The following is a 21,347-nucleotide window of genomic DNA, read 5'->3' on the forward strand; positions in this document are numbered from 1 at the left end:
CCTCCACCACAGCTGAGCCCAGGCCTCCAGGTTAGGTGGGGGGGGGCGGAGGTGTTGGACATGGTGGGAACTGACCTCGAAGTGTAGTCGCAACAGGGCGCCACAAACACAAACACATGCAACACTACTGCAGCTGAATCTCTCTCTCTCTCTCTCTCTCTCTCTCTCTCTCTCTCTCTCTCATTGTCCTCAGATTGACTGTTCATTCTCAGCCTGTGATGGAGATGTCCTGTGGGGGGGTTGCATGGTGTGGGAACCTCGTTGCTGAACGAGTGTTTGGCCTGCTCGCGCAGATGCATGGCCTGCTCCAGTATGGTCCATGCGTGTGCGTGTGTGTGTTATTGTAGTAGTGGCCGATGCATGCGTGTGTGTGTGTATATATGAGTGTCCGTGCGTGCCTGTAGGAACACAATGCCCCGCTTGTGTTGCTATAGAATAGAGTTATGGCCTTTGTCCTATCAGCATTCTTGTGTTGCTATTGGCCTCGGAGCGCATGGCAGCTCCCGCGGGCTCGGGGACAATAACTCCCCCACCCCCCCCACCCTCCTCTCGCTGGGAGTCACAATGCCCCTCTTTGGCAGCACCCATCACCCTGAGACAGATGCACCAAAACTGGGCTGCTATGGGTGTCACACAGCAAGCGGCCCCCAGGGGTCCTGGGTCGGGTTGCACATGCACCTATTCATAAACCCATTATTGTGTTTTGGACGCAGGGTTATTAGTTTTCAAACTAATCTCTAAATGTTGGTATCACTTCCTGATAGGGCAGCATTCATAAAAGGTTTATAAAGTCTAATCATTAATGTTTTATAGATCATTCACATCTGATTTATAGATGAGTTACACAACAACAACTTTTGGGTTGCCAGCCTGGTTTCCTGGATGAGGTAATAACCAGATCCAGGAATCTTGAAAAATAAAAGATCAGACACATTAAGAGGACTGATGTTAATGAGTGAGCATCCAATAAAGATCTGGATGTAGGGAATTTAAAAGTGGTTTTATGAAAGGGCCTGTCGGGAAATGGCAGATCCACTAAGTGCCTTTAAAGTTGTGAAAAGTTATTAAAATCTTTCGATGTTTCTCAAAAGGCTTTTGACTCCTCACGGTAACGTTATGTCCGTGATGCTGGTTCATCAGCTTTGTCACAGTTACACCAAGTTGTTGCCGATGTGAGGGATTTAAAATGAAGAATTCAGTACGCTCAGAGGAAGTGGGAGCTGGATAAGTGAGTCATGTGGTCGGTATTATCCCATCAGCTGTGATTCACTTACAGAGGAAATAAGAGGACTGAGGCCCTGGGAGCTCACACTCAACGTCCTTCACCTAAAAAAATATATATCAAGCTCTGTCCTCAGAAACCATTCACGCTCTCTGGTTTTACTTAATTGCACATGAGAAAACACACACACACACACACACACACACACACACACACACACACACACACACACACACACATGCATGCAGACACGCATCAGGAATGTTTTTCTACCTGCGCCGCACAGAGCAAGCCAGAACAGGGAGGGCCATGTTGACATAGCACAGGGATTGAGACGCTACCGCTGATTATTACACAGCCATGCAAACAAGGACCTGATGTCATCGAGTCATTATGTACGAACCCACACGTCAACCTGACAACAGGCAGACAGTCAGGGGGGGGGGGGGGGCAGACCCTGAAAACAGATTAAACCTCAGAAGCTGTCAGGTGGCCAACGGGAACACTCAGCCTCGAACACCGGGCCTGGGAATCTGAAGAGGGGACAGAGAAATTACAGGAGGTGTGTTTGTTTACAGGCTGTGGAGTAAAGCGTTTCCTCTGGCTCCACCGGCACCTGTGTTTTCACCCCCGCCACAAAACCAACACCGTGTCCCAGCTGCGATCACACCACCATGAAACCACCGGAATGGCTTCCTTTCACTGACGTTATTAAGCTCTTCTCTATGAAAACAGACTGAAAAAAGCCACATGTTTCCATGTAAATGGATCAGAATCATGACAAATAACCATTTAAAACACATTAGCACTTTATGATTTGTGGTTTAAACACAGACTGCACCAGGGAGGATTGGTGTAAATCTCCACGTCCATCTCTGCAATCAGATGCCACCGTTGATGAGCTTGTGCGTCTTGTTCGGTCATGCACGATTTATTTATTCAAGACAAAACACTGTTGCTGCCGAAACCTAAACATCAGACTGGGTACGTCCACCAGACATCCGCTGTTCAGACCTGCTGATGTCAGAGTTTGGCATTTTGTTGCAGAGAGAATCGATACCACTGTAAATATGAAGCCGCAAAGCCACCAACCATTAAAAGCCCATTTAATCTAATCTATTTTAATCTGCTGTGTTTTCCTGTAAACAAAACCAAACTTGTTATTGTGTTCATGGTGTCCCTGTAGAACGCATCGCGTGCATCGCTGAAGTCTGAACAAACATGTTTACTATGTTTCTTGGCACATTTTCTGCCACCATCTTTTCACCAGAGCCCGCGTCCTTGCAGAATATCAACAAAACCACACGGCCCACTTGTAGAAACATCGTCCCATCGAGCCGACGGCGTCTGAAACTGAGTGGGAATGTCAGAGGTCTGGTTATAGGCTGCTTGGTTTGGTGCTGAGGGGGGGGGGGGGGGGGGGGGGGGAGTTCGGTTTTCATCTGCGTTTGTGGTTTTTGGGCAGGATTTGGCAAAAAATTACAGGATGGAGTTCTGCAAAATATTTGGTGGAAAGATGTGGTACAAGTCTGGAAAGAAGCCATTACATTCTGGTAGAATCCGGATCAAGGGGCGGATCTATTTGTTCCACTTTCTTTACCATTGTCAGATGGTGTTTTTCAACGTTTACTTGATTTCCCAGAATAATTCATTAATCTTGGTTTTTAAAGACATCTGACATATTTGGGGGACTGATTAATGAGATGTGGTGCAGATCCACATAGAGATCTGGATCGAGTGAAGTCATGTGGTTTCATATGGGGGACTGTTAGGCCTTGGCTGGAGGTCTACTTCTTCTTTTTTTTATTGCCTTCCCAGATAATAAAAGAGTTCATACGAAAAGTGGCATTGAAACATGCAGTAAATCTGGCTTTAAAGGAAACCAAAACAATGAGCTGAAAGAAGCACCAAGGCAAGGTCGGCCCGCGAGGTCGATGCATGAACACGATATCTCACTACCAGCGGCACCTGAGGTAATTTTGCTTCAGTGCTACAATGCAAAGCAGTAGTACAGTAACACAAATATGTGGGAGCGAGCGTGCAGATGAAAAGAGGACACGAGGGAGGGCTAGCATGTGCGGACACGAAGGCGGGAAAGGCCCGGAGGCCGTGGAGGCAGAGAAAAACATTAGAGGTGATTCACAGGCATCGCATGGCACATCAACACATACCTCTTTCTCTAAGTCACTCACATATGCCCCTTAATCTGTCTCACACAGGCCTGTGGTGCGTCGCCCGTAAACACACTCGCACAGAAACTCACACCTATTACCACACTTGCCCCCCCGCTCACTGGGGGGGAGGCTTGTAGGGATCAGTTCCCCACTAATCAGTACATGAGAGGGATTCTTCACATGGTGCGTGCAGATGAAACATCCTCCTGCAGGCAGCGTTTCATGAATGAAAGTCGGCTCCTCCCTTTGTTCTCTGTTAGAGATGTTTACCCTAATGTGAAATTACTGTCATGTTTATATAGGGATTATAGTTACAGCAGCAACACGCTGTAATCACGCCTGTGTTTCTTCTACTGTTTAATGACTCTTGTGTTTTACAATCGAACATTTCACCTTTCATTTGTTTTTACCTTTTGTTGTTGACGATGTTGGAGTTGAAACTTAACTCCACACAGCCGACACACTTAAGAGTTGTTTTCTTATTAAAAAAAAAACCCTCAGGCTGATAGGATCTACACAGTGAGTGCCACCAGCCCCCATTAACCAGCATGAAGCGCTACACGTGTATATAGCAAACCAAGACTTTAAAATACCTAAACCTCAGGGACGCAGGGAAACAGTTAAGAGTTTCATGATCATATTACCAGAGATGGACGGCTGCAGATGGGGCGAGATGGAGGCAGAACAATAAAGTAACTGAACTTTATTATATTCCACAGAGAGATGGAAATACACAAGGTATGAACTGTTTCGGCCGCCGCAATCAAAACAAAATACTAATGTTGCTGAAGAACAGGCAGGTTTAAACAAGGAACACTTAGCAGGAGCATAATAAAAGATAATAAGTCCCACTACAGGGATATTTGATGTGTCACAGCAGCAAAAGGGAACAAACATGCAATATAAACACAGGGAAATGGACATGATATTTACAGAATGTAGGAATGCAGACATGAGATATTGAAATTGAGGAAAAAAATACACATTTCCAGCGATTCCAGGATATTTACACAGTTTATCAGTTAGAACAAACAACCAGCGGCTCCAGACTGTGTGTGAAAGACGAGCGAGTTGGGAAAATGTAGTGTGAATTGTCATCACTCTCTGAAACTAAACCTAGATGTTTATCTCCACAGCTGTCGGACTGGAGACAGAGTGTGGTGAGAACACTGCAGGTCACACTCACACACACTGTGGGAAGAAGAAGACGTATGATATGTGAGCAGAGCTGAAAATCATCATTAGGTTCTGAACTACTCAAAATCTGTCTTCAGCTTTATCTGGGTCACACGACCTGGGAAAACACACAACATTAATCTTGTCACGTATTTGCAGTGAGAATAAAAAGGGCAAAGGGAAACGTGCTGGATGGATATTGAAGATTTATGATTGATAAGATGATTTCTTATGGAGAATTCCCTTGTTCCATGTTGCACAGAATGTAAACCGCAAATTTGTTATTTGCAATCCTGGGAGAGCATAAATGAAAAATATGTGTGGCTTTAAACCAAATCGTTTGATAGCTCAGCAGGGGTTTAATTAATACACTGCTGAGAACTCTAATTATCAATTTATTGTTCATATTAATCGGCTGCAACTGTGAGATATGGTCTGGTTGTATTCGTGGTTATAAAGTCATCTGGGTAACACATGGGTGTGAATGGTGCAACACTTCCCTCTAGTGGTAGAAACCATACCCTGCTTCTAATCTGTTATCAGAGCAGAACAGTGATTTCTGTCCAGTCGGAATTTTGGCTTAAATACTTCTCATGAAAATCGTCTCTATATTTTAGTGCCAAAACTGTTGTTTATTTTACTTGAAGAATGTGGGAACTTTGTGTTGGTCCCTTTAAATTATTATGTTCTAATGAATTATAATTTCTATATTCCTGTTTGAAATTCATCTCTATAAATGAGTATATATTTAAATTACAATTAAATAAACAGCTGCTCACTGTATGTTCTAACAGTTGTTGTTGAAGCAAGAATAAAACGCTAAACACAACAGAAGCATTTTTTACTATTATACTATATTGATTATTGCTTTTAGATTATAATGAATTATTAGTTATTGAATCTATTATAAATGTTGGTTTTTAAGGCCTTGGTTGACAATAAAAAATATGTCACATGTATACCACGTACTAGTGGTCGTTTGACTACTACTAGTACTAAACACAATAAACTACAACTTGTAGTTCTTCAACTGTCACGAAAACTACACACATGATAAATCACTCTTGCAACATTTAAACTGAAATGTGTAAAATAAACAGAACAACACTGTTTTTGTATGAGATTAAAAAAAGGGACGAAGCAGTTGGTAAACATCATCTCGTGATCAACAACAACAACAACAACAGCTACGTCACGATTCGAGGACGCGCTCGATCCAGCACCACGCGACAGGGACGGACAAGATGGCGATGAGTTCAGCACCGGAGGAGTTTCTGCCGTGAAGGAGCAGCGAGGTACGATCGTTTCTTTCCTCTCCGGGGCTTCTCCCGCTCCAGCGCAGCCGCGAATGGGTCGCCTCTCTCGGTCTCTTCTGAGCTCAGCCACGCTGGTTGTGTGTTTTCTTTTTAAAAGCAGATCGGAGCCCGGCTTCGGGAGCTGAGCCGCGGCTGCCGCACCAACTTGGACGGATTACCGCTGTTAGCCTGGCTAATGCTACCTAGCATGCTATGCTAACCCTAGCTGGGGCTCCCTAATCTCTTTCATAAATATAATTTAACCAGCAGGGTTATCATCAGCAGCGCGTCTTTGCATGTTCTTGCTCAGCTTGCACTTTAAACTATGTCCGACCACTTGATTTATTGTGTTTTAATACATAAATTAAAATTCCCCCTGTGTTTGATTTCAGTATTTGTATATGGCAGAGTTAGCATTGAGCTAGCGAGGCTAAGCTGTAGAGAGGGGGCTTTAAAGTTGAGGGGATCCGACCAAACGGACCTCGTGTCCCCGTCCTGCGGGTTGTGAGAAGGTTAACATGTTGCTGTTGTGTTGTTGTGTGTGACGGACTCACGGTGACTGTGAAGTTGTGTAGCGGACACACACACACTGGAGCTCCTGCAGTCACAAGGACGAAGCAGGCAACGCGCGCTAAGCTGCTGATCAAACTTCAGAGACATGAGAAACTCTGTGTGTTCATCGTTTCCTCCATTACACCCGCTTCCTAATGCAAATCAAAACACTGGCACCTTCACTAAAGACACGTGGAGGTTACTGTATTTAATACTGTGTGTACTTCTACTACTACTACTACTACTACCTTCATGTACCTGAATACACACTCAGGATGTGAAGCCTCCTGAGGGTTCAGTCTTAAAGGAGTCCATGATCTCAGAGGGACATGTGGTCAGTTATCGCCTCAGCAGGTCTGTGCTGGATCCCTGACAGAGCTGAGACCTTATCTAGATCACCTTGGCTCCACACACACACACACACACACACACACACACTCCCAGCTGCACAATCTGATCAACACTCATTGAATCAACACGCCCATGCCTGCAGTCTAACCGGTAAACAGTGTTTGACCTGAACTCAGAGGCACACTGTTGTTTTTTTTAACACATTTAAAGAAGTTAAAGGATGATCGAGTGTTCTAATAGAAGATTATTAAGGTCAGAGACATGTTTTGTTTGTCTTCAACCATCTTTCCAGTGTCTTCATCATTTCCTGTCTTGTCATTTCCCTCCCTTTACTTTCCCTTCTTTCTTAAAGCCCAGAAACCGGGAGAATCACTATCATTTCTCCAGTAAATCAGCCTTTACTCCACAAATTAAAGGTAGTGCTGTACCGGGACAATAGACCTGGCACTCAGGAGGCTCAGTCTCCCCTTTTTGTAGGATCATTTTGCCTCTTTGGCCTCAGTGGGGGGTGCTGATATGCCTCGGCCCCTCTTCAGGATCCCCACTTTGTCAGCACAGGCACATCAACCCCCGAGGATGTGAAAAGGAGGCAGGAGAGATTGCCTGGAGAGAGAGAGAGAGAGAGGGACAGGTTGTAGGTCGAGCTTAGTTGTTATAACATCTGTCAAGAGGTTATGTTTCTGTATTTCACGGATCTGGATGAAAACAATCAGGCGTATTAAGGGGACTGATATTTACGAGTGTGATTAATTGGATGCAGATCCACTAACAAATCCAGACGGGACTGAAATGTGGTTTTCCTTAAGGGACTGTGGGGCCTTGGCGGAGGAATGCGTTTGTCTTGTCTGAGGTTTTCACGCCCAGGTTCAACAGTCCATGTTAACTTAAACACCTTTTAGCTTTTGAGTGGAAGTGTCTGGCAACACTCACCACAGTCATGTTTAGTTTATTTAAACTCGGCACAAGTTACTCTCGGGGAATATTGAGACCGGCTGGCTTCGTGGCAGTTTGCCACCGTTTAGTTCGGCCTCATAAAAAACAGCCGTTACAGGTCAGATGTAGTTAATAGTGTTATGATGTTTTAATGTGTTTCAAGGAATAGAACAGGATGTTGTGTTGAAATGAAATACACACAATGTGCTTCACCTCACATGTGTGTTTGGCTTGTAGGGGGAAGTATAACAAACGGGAGCAAAGCGTCTTTAAATCGACCTTGAACTGTTTGACGTTTCACTTTACCTGCCTTTCTTATTCCATCTGTTCATTTTGAATAATCACGTCTCTCTCTCTCCTCCAGACGCCACGATGCCCTGGGAGGCTCCCGTTCCTCAGCTCACCATGGTGGTATGAAGCCAGTGTGAAACGTTGACCCGCTCACACGGACTCGCACACAGACGGTCAGTTGTTGACTGACGCAGCCGGGCGGCGGGCAGGCGTGTGTAATGGACAGGTGTAAGCATGTGGGGCGGCTGCGGCTGGCCCCGGACCACTCCATCCTCAACCCTCAGAAGTGGCACTGCGTGGACTGCAACACCACCGAGTCCATCTGGGCCTGCCTGGGCTGCGCTCACGTGGCGTGCGGCCGCTACATCGAGGAACACGCGCTGCAGCACTTCCAGCAGCAGCGCCACCCGCTGGCTATGGAGATTAATGAACTTTATGTTTTTTGCTACTTGTGTGACGACTATGTGCTGAACGACAACGCTACCGGAGACCTCAAGCTGCTTCGCAGTACGCTCAGTGCCATCCAGAGCCAGCGCTATGAGGTGACCACACGCAGCGGGCGCACCCTCCGCTCGGCCAGCGCCGCCCCCGATGCCCTCATGACATGCGGTCTCCGTGAGCTGCAGCTGAAGGACGAGGATCGGATGTTTACTGCCCTCTGGCACCGGCGCCGGGCGCTTATGGGACGTGTCTTTCGCTTCTGGTTTGGACTGACTGATTGTGGACAGAAGAGGGAGGAGGAAGAGAGGAAGAGGGAGGAGGAGGAGGAGCAGAAAAGGGAGTCACGGGAGAGGAGGCGAGCTGTAAAGAGGCAGCTACAGGAGGAGCTGGAGAATGCTCCTCTGAGAAAGAGTCGCCGGTTACGTCGGAAGAGCCAGAGAGTTGCAGAGGCGGCGGCGGTCACAACAGCATCTCGGAGGGAAATCCACAAGGTGAAGACCCCCACGCCCCCCACCCCCACCCGCAGGACACGGACTCAAAGACCAAGTGCTGCTACCCCCAAAAAAGCTAGACAGACAAAAAAGGTCCCACCCCCTCCAAGGCTCCGGAGCCATTCTTCTGCTGCCAAATCTAAACCCAAAACAACCTCAGCGCCCCCCCGTGCTGCCCAAACACCTGTTCGCCGCAAGCAAAGCACCAAACAGGGAGGCTCACCCTTTAAACGGCGTCCCACAGTCACTCCGGGAGTGACGGGCTTGAGGAACTTAGGCAACACTTGTTATATGAACTCCATCCTGCAGGTGCTCAGTCACCTGCACGTCTTCAGGGAGTGCTTTCTGCGCCTGGACCTGACCCAGGCTCTGGAGCTCCTGGCCACTGCCGTCCACGGCCAACTGGCAGGGAAGTCTTTCTCCGACTCGGCCCTGTCCCAGAGGAAGGGGCTTCAGACCAGCTCGGGCTCGGGGGCAGGACTGAGCGGCGGAGCGTCACGCGCCCGCAGCATGGAGCTGATACAACCCAAAGAGCCGAGCTCCAAGCACATCTCCCTCTGCCACGAGCTGCACACCTTGTTCCAGGTCATGTGGTCGGGCAAGTGGGCGCTGGTGTCGCCGTTCGCCATGCTCCACTCGGTGTGGCAGCTGATCCCAGCGTTCAGGGGCTACGCTCAGCAGGACGCTCAGGAGTTCCTGTGCGAGCTGCTGGACAAGGTGCAGCACGAGCTGGAGAGCACCGGCAAGCACACGACCACCGTGGGGGTTCCACAGAAACGACTCATCAAGCAGGTGCTCAGCGTCGTCAACACCATCTTCCACGGCCAGCTCCTCAGCCAGGTACAACACACACACCTGTCATCACTTTAATTTCACAACCACTGAGCAGTCATCATGTGACTCATGATACATTCTCCCACACTGCCCACACACACTGGTTTCATTGATTCAACAGTCTTCACAAGCACTGACTCATCTGTTTCAGTAATTCATTAATCTGAGTAAATTCACCTTGATGGAGATGATTACAACTGAATATCTGTGAAGTATTATAAGTAAATAAATAAATCTCCACTTCTTCTTCTCATAGAATAAGCAACAGCTTCTTTTAATGTGTCAAACATGTAACTGACTCCTGGTCGTGCACGTACACTCCTGATTGGCTGATTAAGTTGAAACCATTTTGACTCATGGACACGAATCTGTATCATCTGAGGTTCTGTCAAAGCTCAGCATCGTTTCAGGTCATTGACAGAAAAGGGGGAACATGGGGAGTTGAGAGATTAGTGATGACTTGTCGAGGCTGAGCACACACACACTGTGACACCTGCTCCTGCTCAATAAAGAGGTTGTGTGTCTGGGTGGCATCTCTGCACTGTGGCCGTTAACTGCAGCTCTGATTCACAACACACCTCATGTGTGTCAGTTTGTGTTACGTCTGAAAAAAAAGCCGCTCATATTTTATTTTTAAAGTTTAGAGACAAAAACCGCTCACTGGACGACCAAGACAAATAATAGAAGGATCTGCACAGTGTATTTCAGTCTCCGGAGTCCCACTCATCTTCTTGTTTCCCTCACTCTGACATGCAGGTCACATGCCTGGCGTGCGACCATCGCTCCAACACGGTGGAGCCGTTCTGGGATCTGTCTCTGGAGTTCCCCGAGCGGTATCACAGTAATAGCAGGGAGTCAGCCGCGCAGGCATCGTGCCATTTGACCGAGATGCTGGCCAAGTTCACAGAGACCGAAGCGCTGGAGGGAAACATCTACGCTTGTGACCAGTGTAACTGTGAGTTGAATAGTGTTTAAATATATACACACACACACACACACACACAGTCTATATCTCAGATGTTTCACACAGATCGACAACAAAGATCTGTCTTTTCTGTTCCTTCCTCAATTACACACATTACTGGTGTGACTTTGTGGAGATGAATAGAAAAGGGAAACAAAGGGTTAAGCCACAAATATCCCAGTTGGTTTGAGTGTAGCACATCATGGTTACTGGGAGAACCTGGAACTTTTATTGTGGAAAAATAAATAATTGTAGTTAAATGTCATAAACTTAATTGACAACTCACCTGATGCCGTCTCTTTACGTTTCAATGGGCTTTTCCCACTCAAACAACAGAGGTAGCTGGTTGGTTATTGCAGGTATATGGTTGTGTGTGTCTACACAGTTGCCCCACGTTCTTTATCTTTACTGGTTCTGTCGTAAAAGCAGGAACTGTGGAAATAATGAAACTGTGTCACAACCCTGCTCAAGGCTGTGCAGAGTAGGAAAGACCACACATGACCACACATGACCAAGGGCAGCCCAAGGCTTCAGCCAGTTTATTTACTGGAAACCAGTGGGTCCACACATTCCCAGCTAGCTTGTTACCCACAGATGTGATGTGATCATACAGCTCCACCCATCTTTCACTGGCCCTCTTGAGGGAGTTGCAATAACTGCACCCAAGCCCCTTTTTTCCACTGGTGAATAAACCCACTAACATCTGGCTTCTCTCTGCCACGGGACTGGATTCAATCAGAACTCACTCCGGGGTCCAGTGACTCTGCAGCAGCCACAGGTTTCCACCAGCTGCTCTCTGCACTGATGGAAATGAGACTCCTGGGTGATCACTCAGATTTGACAAGACAGCGAGAAGAGAGAACCTCAGTGTTTGGTGCAAATACACAGAAATCCTACTAGTGATGGGAAAAGAATCTTAAACTTTAAAAGGATCAGGGTATATCTGCTTATTTTGTATGTGTGAAAGAGAAAAAAGATTTCTACAAACAAACTGGTCAAATTAATACAAACATCCAACTTCATCTTACCTGAATCACTGATTGGATCCCAGACAACACCAGTTTGAACTGATTGAAACACTGTGGGAGACGTGAATGAGACCAGGTGACATGAATCTGCCTGACGACCAAGCTCCTCCAATCAGAGGCCAGCTCAGAGAGTCTCGTCCCACTGAACTTAACACACATTGATCCTATTTATGGAGCACCCCATAATATGCAGAAGAGGCTGAGTGGTGTGGACTATTTTATGTATTTTTCTAATATATATATATATATATATATATATATATATACACATATATTGTCTTTATTGCAGCTGCTCGCCGGCGGACCTCCTCCAAACCGGTGATCCTCACCGAAGCACAGAAACAGCTGATGGTCCACAAACTGCCTCAGGTCCTGCGGCTGCACCTCAAGCGCTTCAGGTGAGACCACTTCACAGTAAAGATCCTTAGTTTACACACACTTCATATTGAAGTGTTTCTAGGTTGTATATTAAAAAGCTTTTCTCCTGACTGTTGTGCTCACATTAATAAAACTAATATCTTCTATTGGCTCCAACCGCTCTGTGTTGTGATTGGTCGTCAGGTGGTCTGGGCGGAACCACCGGGAGAAGATCGGAGTCCACGTCAGCTTCGACCAGCTTCTGGACATGGAGCCGTACTGCTGCCTCGAGCCCTCGCCCAGAGGCGCGGCCTGCTCCAGTCCCAGCAGCCCCAGCTCCCCCGGCTCGCCGCGCCCCAAGCACTTCCTCTACGAGCTCTCCGCTGTGGCAATGCATCATGGGAAAGGCTTCGGCTCAGGCCACTACACCGCCTACTGCTACAACACGGCAGGTGGTGAGTGAACACACACCTCTGGGCTTCTAAAAGCCTCTAAATAGATTCATTCACTGCTTGATTCACACACTAATCTGTCTCCCTCGACTCCTCCTCAGGCTTCTGGGTTCACTGTAATGACTCTAAGATGGACGTGTGTTCGGTGGAGGAGGTCTGCCGAGCTCAGGCCTACATCCTCTTCTACACACAGCGAGTAACTCAGGACAAAGACCGGCCGCTATAGGAGCACGACCCCCTGAACCTCCTCCTCCTCCTCGTCCTCCTCCTCCTCCTCAGCGAGACGACACCAGCACAGCCCCACCTTCGCTCTTTCTCTCTTCCCTCTCTTTCTTTGGGCATTTTATATCCCGGGAGGATGGGGCTTTTTTAAAAGTCTATTTTTCTAAAGGAAAAAGAAAAAGAGAGGAAGAACTCCTTTTTTTTAAAACCTGGTTCTGCTTTGAGAACTTCTTGTATATGGTGTTTATATGTAGGTATTTTTAAAATAACAACAGAAAAAAGATTGGGATGTTTTGTGTACAGTTGAATTTTTTTTATTATAAATAAGAGTATCAGCCAAGATGTGTCTCGGTAGCAGCTGACGGATTCTGACTACACACGTGTCCTCTGCAGGTTGTACAGGTGGATCCACGTGTCGGCCTCCCTGCAGCGGGGGGGGGGGAGCTTGTTGATTGTAAATTCTGTTTGTTTGTTTGTATCAAGTGAAATGTTCCTCTGTCACTTTAGATAGTCAACACGGAACTGGACGTCGGCTGTAAAACGTCACTCGCTCGCCCTGTTTCTCTCAGACGTAAACAACGTGGTTTCTCCAGCCTGAAATGCACAAATCACGGCAGAACAGGTCGTTAGAACTCAGACTTCTTGTTGATATTAGTTAAAAGATCTGTACACGTGCGGGAGAGGAAGTTTATTTCTCAATCTGAAGTTCTCCCGGGGTCTGTCAGGAAAGACTGCAGACCCGAAGCCAAAGCCTTGAGGGGGATGTTTGGAAAAACCTCCCAGCGTTTCCATTTCTATTTTAACGGAGAAAAATGTAAAGTCTCCCAGAGGACGATCTCTGGGCTCAACGCTGCCGCCTCTTTGCTCCGGAATGTAATTATCTTCAGAGTCTGAACCGACCACACAGAAATGAGCGTTCTTGAAAAGTGGCCTTTTGTTAAAAATGATATTTTTACAGTTCATATCGAGGCAGTGACGTGGAGCGTGCACGGCTGCCGTCCCACACAAACCAGCATCTAGATAATGAATGTATTTTTATACACAATCCTTCTCAGAGGTTTTTTTATTAGAAAAGAGGCCATGGACTGTTTTTAAAGTTTTTATACAAACGCTATGAATTCACCAGCAGCTGATTTCTCTGTTCTCCAGGAAGTGTGTGTGTGTACTGTACATGTTTGGTAAAACATCCCGATTCATCATGAATTCAGGATGTGATATTTATCTCCGTGTTGGAGAAACAGAATCTTCACCTCAATTGTTTTCCCCTCAGGATTTGTGTCCGAGGGAAATTCAAAGCACACCATGTTTTTTTTTTACCGTCTTTGTCAAACATTGTGACACTTTGTTTTATTTTGGTTACTACTCCATGGATTTATGAGTGTAAATTTATGGAAGTCATACTATGCAAATTGTTACCTCAATTTTTTTCTAGAGAAAATTACCTCAATAAATGAGAATATTTTTCCATTTTTCTACAAAAGATGAAAGTTGTCTCTTATTTCATACAGGAAGCTTGTCAGATTTTAATTATACATCCTGATTAACAACCTTAACTTTAAATCTGTCAAAACATTGCCATGAGATTTCGATCAGTTTATTGTCGACATCAGGAGACGACAACTCATTATGAGCAAAAAAATTACTTTAATATTTTCTTTCTTACAAAAACATTTTCAGGGCTTTCAAACTGAAGCTCTTTTAAACCGGGAACACTCAGCGGCCGCAGTCAGTTTAAACAATGACTCAAGGGCCAGAGTGTCCCCCCCCCCCCCCCCCCCCTCACCGGGTAGCAACAGAAGCCAAACCTGCAGCTGCACGGTGCCTGTGTGAGGACGGTGCTCAGAGCTACAGCACCTCCAGCTTTGCATTAGCAATCGTCCAGAACCAGAAGCTTTTGTGCTTAAGTGAAGTGAAGGACTGGAGCCGTAGAAACAGAAAATAAAGAGAGTGAGGGGTTCACAGGGTCCCGACCTCACTGTGGTGAATACTGCTGTGACACTGAATTCAGTGGGAACATCTTTAATTGTTTAACTACTTTCAAAGAGCTCTGAAGGAACTTACAACTCTGCCTCCGACAAACACGTGCAGGCTTGTTCATTATTTTATTGTTTTTAAGCTGTGGTTGATTATAGAAAACTCAGAAAAGCCAGTCAGTCTCGTTCTCGAGCTGCGAGTGGTGCATTGTGGGTAGAATACATTTGGCCTCAGTCACTGCTGCTCTGAGTCGACCACCTCCCGCGTTTCAAGCTCTTTTCTTGCCGTCACTCTGGAGGAGGAGGTGCTGGGTGGTGGTAGAGGAGGCGGGAGGGAGTCTGGTGGGGTTGGGGGGGGTTCAGTAGTCGTCTCCCCGGCTCACCACCTCCTTGCAGGTGGGCCTGAGCAGGATGGTGTGCTCGAACTGAGCGGTGTAGCAGCCCTTGGTGTCGCACAGCGGGGGGTAGGGGTCCACGATGCCCAGGTCACACAGGTTCTTCAGCGCCATCAGGTACTTGCTCTCGCCCAGGCGGTCCAGCCAGCGCCGGCAGAACGCCAGCGTGCCGAAGTGCTCGTTGATCACGTTGAGCAGGTGCTTGGCTCTGGGCAGCCTGGAGAAGGGAGGAGGCGTCACAACACAGCCCATGTATTCACAGTGACACTGAGGGATTGTGGGTAAAATGCAGCAAATCAGAAAATCAGAAAATCCTTTACCTGATGGGGACGTGGCCGACGTCAAAGTTTTTCATGTAGTGGGAGCAGTCCATGTCGTCGTGGACCACACCTTTACCTGTGCTGCCAAATGTCTCGATGGCATAAACCTCCCCCTCCTGCACGGGGAGAACACACGTGATCAACAACAGGTCCCAGAAAACATCCGTCACGTGTTAAATACATCAACCCAGAGGTTTTATATTAGAGGCTGACAGGAAAACAACTCTAGAGAAACAGACTTTGACATTTGTTTTCTAATGTTCAGAGGAACTCACCTCCATTCTTGTTGCTTCTCCTCCTTTAACGATGGGCACTGTCTTTCCAGCGTGTATTCTGTACTGACCGATTGAATGACCGTTCAGGTTTCGGATCGGCTTCACTGCAAAAACAAAGATCCAATAAAGTTTAGGATGAATTGATATCAACGCAGCTTTCACTGGTGGAATATGACAAATGCATGTTAAGCTGTATGTTCCAGTTCAGTGTTTTCAGATGAGAACGCACCTTGATATGTTTTTCCATCAAGCTCGACCTCGTACGACTCCATCACCTCTTGAATCGCCTCCCCGACGTCACACAGACGCACGTCGATGCCGGCGTTCTGCAACAGGAACAGACAGGAACAGACATTAAGCTTCATGATCAGCACAGACCAAACCAGTAAGGTGTGTCTGTGTGCATGTTGTGAGTCTTACTTTGATTCCAGTATTGGTGGCGTCCTGCACAGCCTCCAGCAGCTTGTCGTACTTTGGGTTAAATGTAACAGTGAAGGCACAGTCAATGATTCGCCCTGAAGAGGAAAGAGAAAGATGCTTTAGTCGACGTATTCAAGGAAGATTTTAGTTTCCTGGTAAAAACCCAGAGATAAAACACACTCTGCGAATCTGCCAAAACATCCATTATGGACACAGAGCAGGAACTGAACCCATCGATTTTCAGCATCAGCACAAAATGTGTCCGAGGCAGCACTCAGTCTGAGCCGTACCGTTGATGTGTGTGCCGAAGTCGATCTTGCAGACGTCGTCGTACTGCAGGACCGTGGTGTCTCCGGCGTTGGGAGTGTAGTGGGCAGCACAATGGTTCAGGGAGCAGCCGGTGGGGAAGGCCAGGCCGGCGTCCAGCCTGTTCTCCTTGATCAGCTTACGAGAACAGTCCTCCAACCGCTCGCTGGAGACGAAACGTGAAGAATGAATCATACGGAAAGAAGATTCATGCAGAAGAAGACTCGTCTCAAAACAACATCTAACACTGTGGTGTTGTTCTGAGAGATGCCTGAAGCTGCTCTCTCCCACTCTTCAGCCTCTACTCTCACGTTTACGATCACAGGTGAACAGACGTAGTAATGGCCTCCTCACCAGATCTCGATCATGGTCATGCCGGGTTTGAGGAAGCTGCGGACGTGTTGGCGGACCTGTCTGTGGGCCTCGGCCGCCTGTCTGAAGTCATTCCACACCTCCTCGTTGGCTTTGTCCAGAACCCGCTTCTCCTCGCTGGTCGTACGCCACGCTGCACTGCGGCTGGGAGACAAACACAGAGACAGCTTTGTTATTGTTATGAACCTGAAGGCTGCTAGAGTAAACAAGTTAACGCTGCCGGCTGGAACTTGTTTTTCTACTCAACAACAGAGCTCCTGACTCACTGGTTCACCTGCACAGGAGCATGTCTGAATATTTAAACACTGTTGAAAGTGAATCATTCTCATATAAACACTTGTTTGATGAAATACCAGCTAGTTACTTATCAAATGCTCTAAAATTTAAATTTTACATTGAGTTGTTTTAAAGACTTTAGTAGCACTGGACACAAGATTTGAAACGTTCAGGCTCTTTCCCTTAACTTCAAATACTGATATGTGATAACACAAACTTTATGTGTATGTACTGTACACAGTGTGTATTTGCAGAAGGGATTATATTTTCTGTCTGTGTGTGTTTGTGTTGTTCTTACCCGTCCTGTAAAGTCGGGTATTCACACTCCTGTCCCATGGGGAACGTCCCGCTGGGGAATAGATCACAGATCGGAACTGACGGGGGATCAGTCTGAGTTTTGGCTGGAAAAAAAAGAGGCAAGAGTAAAAAGTGAGATCTCACACTGAGGGATTGAAACCACATATTTTGCAGGAAAGTAAAAATAAAAATCAACTCACGTCCTTTCTTCTTCTTTTTCTTCTTCTTCTTTTTCCCTGCTGCGTTTTCTCCCTCGTCTCCATCTGTGTGAGTGAAGACACAGTTGTTACACTGAACTACAAAACGTCATGTTGACACGTGATGTGTGGTCAGGTGGTTCTGACACTCACCTTCTTCACCATCCTCCTCCTTCTCTTTGTCTTCTATCGCCTGCTTCTCGAGCTGCTTGCTCACGTCAGCGACGCCGTCCGCCTCCGCCTCAGCTACTGCAACCAGACGAATGAAGAAGGTCAGAGAAAGACTCAACACTTTGCTTTTGACTGAGTATTCACTCGTTTAGAGAAATTATCTGACACCAGTGGACGTTTTCCAAGATGTGAACTCTTTACACTTTACTGTGTGGAGCTCACTGGGATCATTGGGACGTAACTGAGGCCAAGGAGTTCAAAGCGGTGTCAGTAAATACGTTAACGTGTGTTTACATAAGAAGCTTTAAAGCAACTTATATAAGTAAGTTTATATAAGAGCAACCGTGATTAACATGAAGTTGTTAGTAGTTCCTTGTGACGTGATTAACACAAGTAGGACTTTTAGAAAAGACACAACACATAAAAACTGTATTTGATTTGAATCAGTCGTGTCTGAGCTGATTTCTGATCTGATTCAAAGTCAATATTTGCTCTGATACTGGTCCAGCAGGTCGACTGGGACCTGCAGGGGTGTGAAACCAGTCAGTCACATTAATCGCTCCCGACTGGTTAACGAGATAAAAAAAGAGTTCTGGAAAAAATTATCTGAAGTTGGAGGTTGTGCATTAAGAACTGTGAAGACACAAAGATCCTTGTTTACATGATGTTGTTTAAACGTCACGTTACATGTGGAGTGTAGTAATTTTCTAATGTGTCTATTTTCAAAAGTCTAGGTTTTAAGTACTTATTTAGTCAAATTTGATAAACACAACGTGTCCAGTTGTTGTTTTTGAAAATGTATTTATAACACAATTCCAGTACTTTAATCTTTTATTATGGTTTATTGACAGTAATACACTTTTAGCTGAGCTTGTATAGAGATATGAAGGATTTGAAGAGTGTCCAAAAATCACACAGTAAAACAGCAACACAGGCACCGACTGGGATTTAAACCAGTAAAGTGTGTTTCTGAAAGAATCAACAACACAGTGGAGTCCTCCCACTTCCCCATCGTGTGTTGTTGATATTTTTCTGATTAATGCTCATTCACGCGTTTATTAGATATATTTCATCTGTTTCTGAAGGTGTGAGATTCTCAGGGTGTGGTTTTAATTCCTCCCACTGATCAATAAACAAGTCTCAATCCAAACCAGGAACATTTTACTTTATTCAAATGTCTTTTAAATGGAAGATTATGTAAATCCAGTGAGTTCATGTGATTTATTTACTGAAATTAATCTTGTGTTCTTACATCACGACTCTGGCAAAGGCGGAGTTACGAAACAGGGAAACTGGGCTCAGCCTCACGTCAGCGTGAGAAGCAGCAGCGACGGAACGAAGTCAACAAGATGATGTTTCCACCGGAAGTCAGAGGTGAGACACTCCGGGTCCACACCGAGTTAAATGTCACCGCAGCTGGACGCGGGTCTGACCACAGCCCGGTGAGGTTCACGAGGCCCGACACACACCGAGCGACCCGCATGGCTACTGAGCCCATGGGTCAAGGCAGACCTGTGACAGCACAACTTCCGGCTGGACTTTCACATTAAAATGGCTTTAATTCTCCATGAGTACATCTTTGGAGCCAATGAACCAATATCACACACAATGTTAACCTACGAGTTGGGTGTATTATTGTAAAACTAATTTGGAGTGAGTGGAGTAAGAATTTAAGCAACTGTTATAACGCGAAAGTAAAAAAAATTAAAGTTGTATATTGTATAAACAGCTAAATGCTTTGTCAATTAAATATTTAGGGATTATATTACTCAGTAAACTAAAAACAGCTCAGGGACTTATCACATCTTTACAATATCAGTTAAATAATTACATGATGATCAAATTCTTATCCTCAAGCTGGATAACAATCTTTTCAATTTTTGTGTGCATTTATATGAATCTCAATTACTTACTATAGTTATGTTCAACCTTAGTTTCAAGTTATTGTCACAAGTAAAATAATTTGTCTTTTAACAGAAAATTTAATGCAAAGCTACAACTTATTTTTGTTTTCATGCCGAGTGTTAATAATCTTGTCGTAGTCACTAGTAAAATCTTATTTATCATATTTTAATAATGGGTTATGTTATGTTCCATGCAGTGGAAGAATAAAATGTATAAATATGACACAATAAGAGTAAATTAACTCCATTAAAATAATTCTTCCAAAAGTCTTGGACGTTTATTTTGAAGTCCCACTCCCGTGGTTTCCTTGACGCAGCCCCGTTAGCTTGTTAGCATGATAGCTTGTTAGCAGCCTCACCTGTCGCCGCGGACTTCTTCTTCTTCTTTCTCCTCCTCTTCTTCGCGGTCTCCTCCGCCGGGTCGGTCTCCTCCTTGTCCTCCGCCTCTCCGTTCAGCTCCGGTACCGGCACCGGGATCTGCTCCGGAACCGGGACCTTCTCCGGTACCGGGGGGACCGGGACCTGGACCGGACTCTGCTCCGCTTGCACGTCCGCCATGATCGCAGGCGCTGTTGGAAAAGGAAGCGCAAGGGATTGTGGGAGTGCTGTGTACGATGCTGCCTTCAGGGATGGGCGGAAGTTTAAGATTTGTTTTCACAAATCTTTTGTAACAGTTTTCTCCATTTGTTTAAACTCGGAGTAAAAATACTCCCTTACAGTACTTAAAGGTTCAAATGTGTAGGATTTAGTGACATCTAGTGGTGAAGTGGCATGTTGCAGCTAAATACCCCTCACCTCACCCTTCTCTTCCCGAACATGACAGAGAACAAGTTTATGACACTTGTCATAAAAACGCTTTTTTGTTTATGTTATTGTATTGGTGACTTTATGCAAGAATAAAACTACAATATAAATATATAATATAAATATAAATCTACTATACTTTATATATTCAACAGTAATTCCGCTAAACAGTTACCTTATATCACGAGTCTTTAAAGATCAGAGCCTGGACAGTGCACATGAATGCACCATAAAGTAAAACATGCTGCATCAGCTGAAGTGAAGCTCTGAGCCTGATGCAGTATAAATACATGTAAGAAACTACACTCACAAATATAGGGATGTAAAGTGTAGTTTATACATGTATTTGTACAACATCAGGCTCAGAGACGATGTGAATATGAGCCTGATGCAGTATAAATACATTTAAAAACTAAACTCACAAACATAGGAATGAATAGAAAAACGCATTCATATTAAATCAGGTTTTCTCCATTAATATCAACACATTGTTAACATTTAAAGTACAATGACCATATTGAACTGGTTACATAGCAGCTGCTGCAGTACCAGAGGTGACCATCAGGTGGCAGCATTTCAGTGGTAAATCCTTATTTAGCTGCTTGTATAGATGTTTATTTATTTTTTTGTTTTCATTTCACACAAGAGTAAAAATGAAGACTGAGCCTCCTGCATTCAAAATCCCACTAAAGTAAATATTCTGAATCAAAAATTCTATCAAATAAATCTAGTGGAGTAAAAATAACATTTTAATAAGCTGTGGAATACGAGGAAATATAGTAGAAGTACTTGAGTCAACGTGTGAGATCCTGAGGTTTTTTTTAAAGTGGAGCTGCAGCTGCTTCGGGTCAAAC

General features: G+C 45.4%; 2 protein-coding genes across 2 annotated transcripts; one reads left to right on the forward strand and one right to left on the reverse strand.

The window, feature by feature from the left end:
• The first annotated feature begins 5,794 nt into the window (after positions 1-5,794).
• On the forward strand, positions 5,795-14,264 carry usp44 (ubiquitin specific peptidase 44). Its single transcript, XM_053414948.1, has 6 exons — positions 5,795-5,867; positions 8,068-9,766; positions 10,517-10,715; positions 12,042-12,150; positions 12,314-12,564; positions 12,663-14,264. The coding sequence occupies exons 2-6, from the start codon at positions 8,213-8,215 to the stop codon at positions 12,785-12,787; spliced, it is 2,238 nt and encodes a 745-aa protein (XP_053270923.1). The 5' UTR covers positions 5,795-5,867; positions 8,068-8,212; the 3' UTR covers positions 12,788-14,264.
• A 143-nt stretch (positions 14,265-14,407) lies between these two features.
• Positions 14,408-20,268, reverse strand: LOC128428719 (methionine aminopeptidase 2). Its single transcript, XM_053414949.1, has 11 exons — positions 20,049-20,268; positions 17,768-17,863; positions 17,618-17,680; positions 17,419-17,521; positions 16,827-16,988; positions 16,457-16,638; positions 16,167-16,261; positions 15,976-16,072; positions 15,747-15,850; positions 15,472-15,587; positions 14,408-15,368 (listed from the first exon to the last, which is right to left on the reverse strand). The coding sequence occupies exons 1-11, from the start codon at positions 20,245-20,247 to the stop codon at positions 15,116-15,118; spliced, it is 1,470 nt and encodes a 489-aa protein (XP_053270924.1). The 5' UTR covers positions 20,248-20,268; the 3' UTR covers positions 14,408-15,115.
• Positions 20,269-21,347: the final 1,079 nt, after the last annotated feature.

Source organism: Pleuronectes platessa, chromosome 22 (assembly GCF_947347685.1).
Source record: "Pleuronectes platessa chromosome 22, fPlePla1.1, whole genome shotgun sequence".
In the NCBI taxonomy this organism is placed as follows: Eukaryota; Metazoa; Chordata; class Actinopteri; order Pleuronectiformes; family Pleuronectidae; genus Pleuronectes; species Pleuronectes platessa.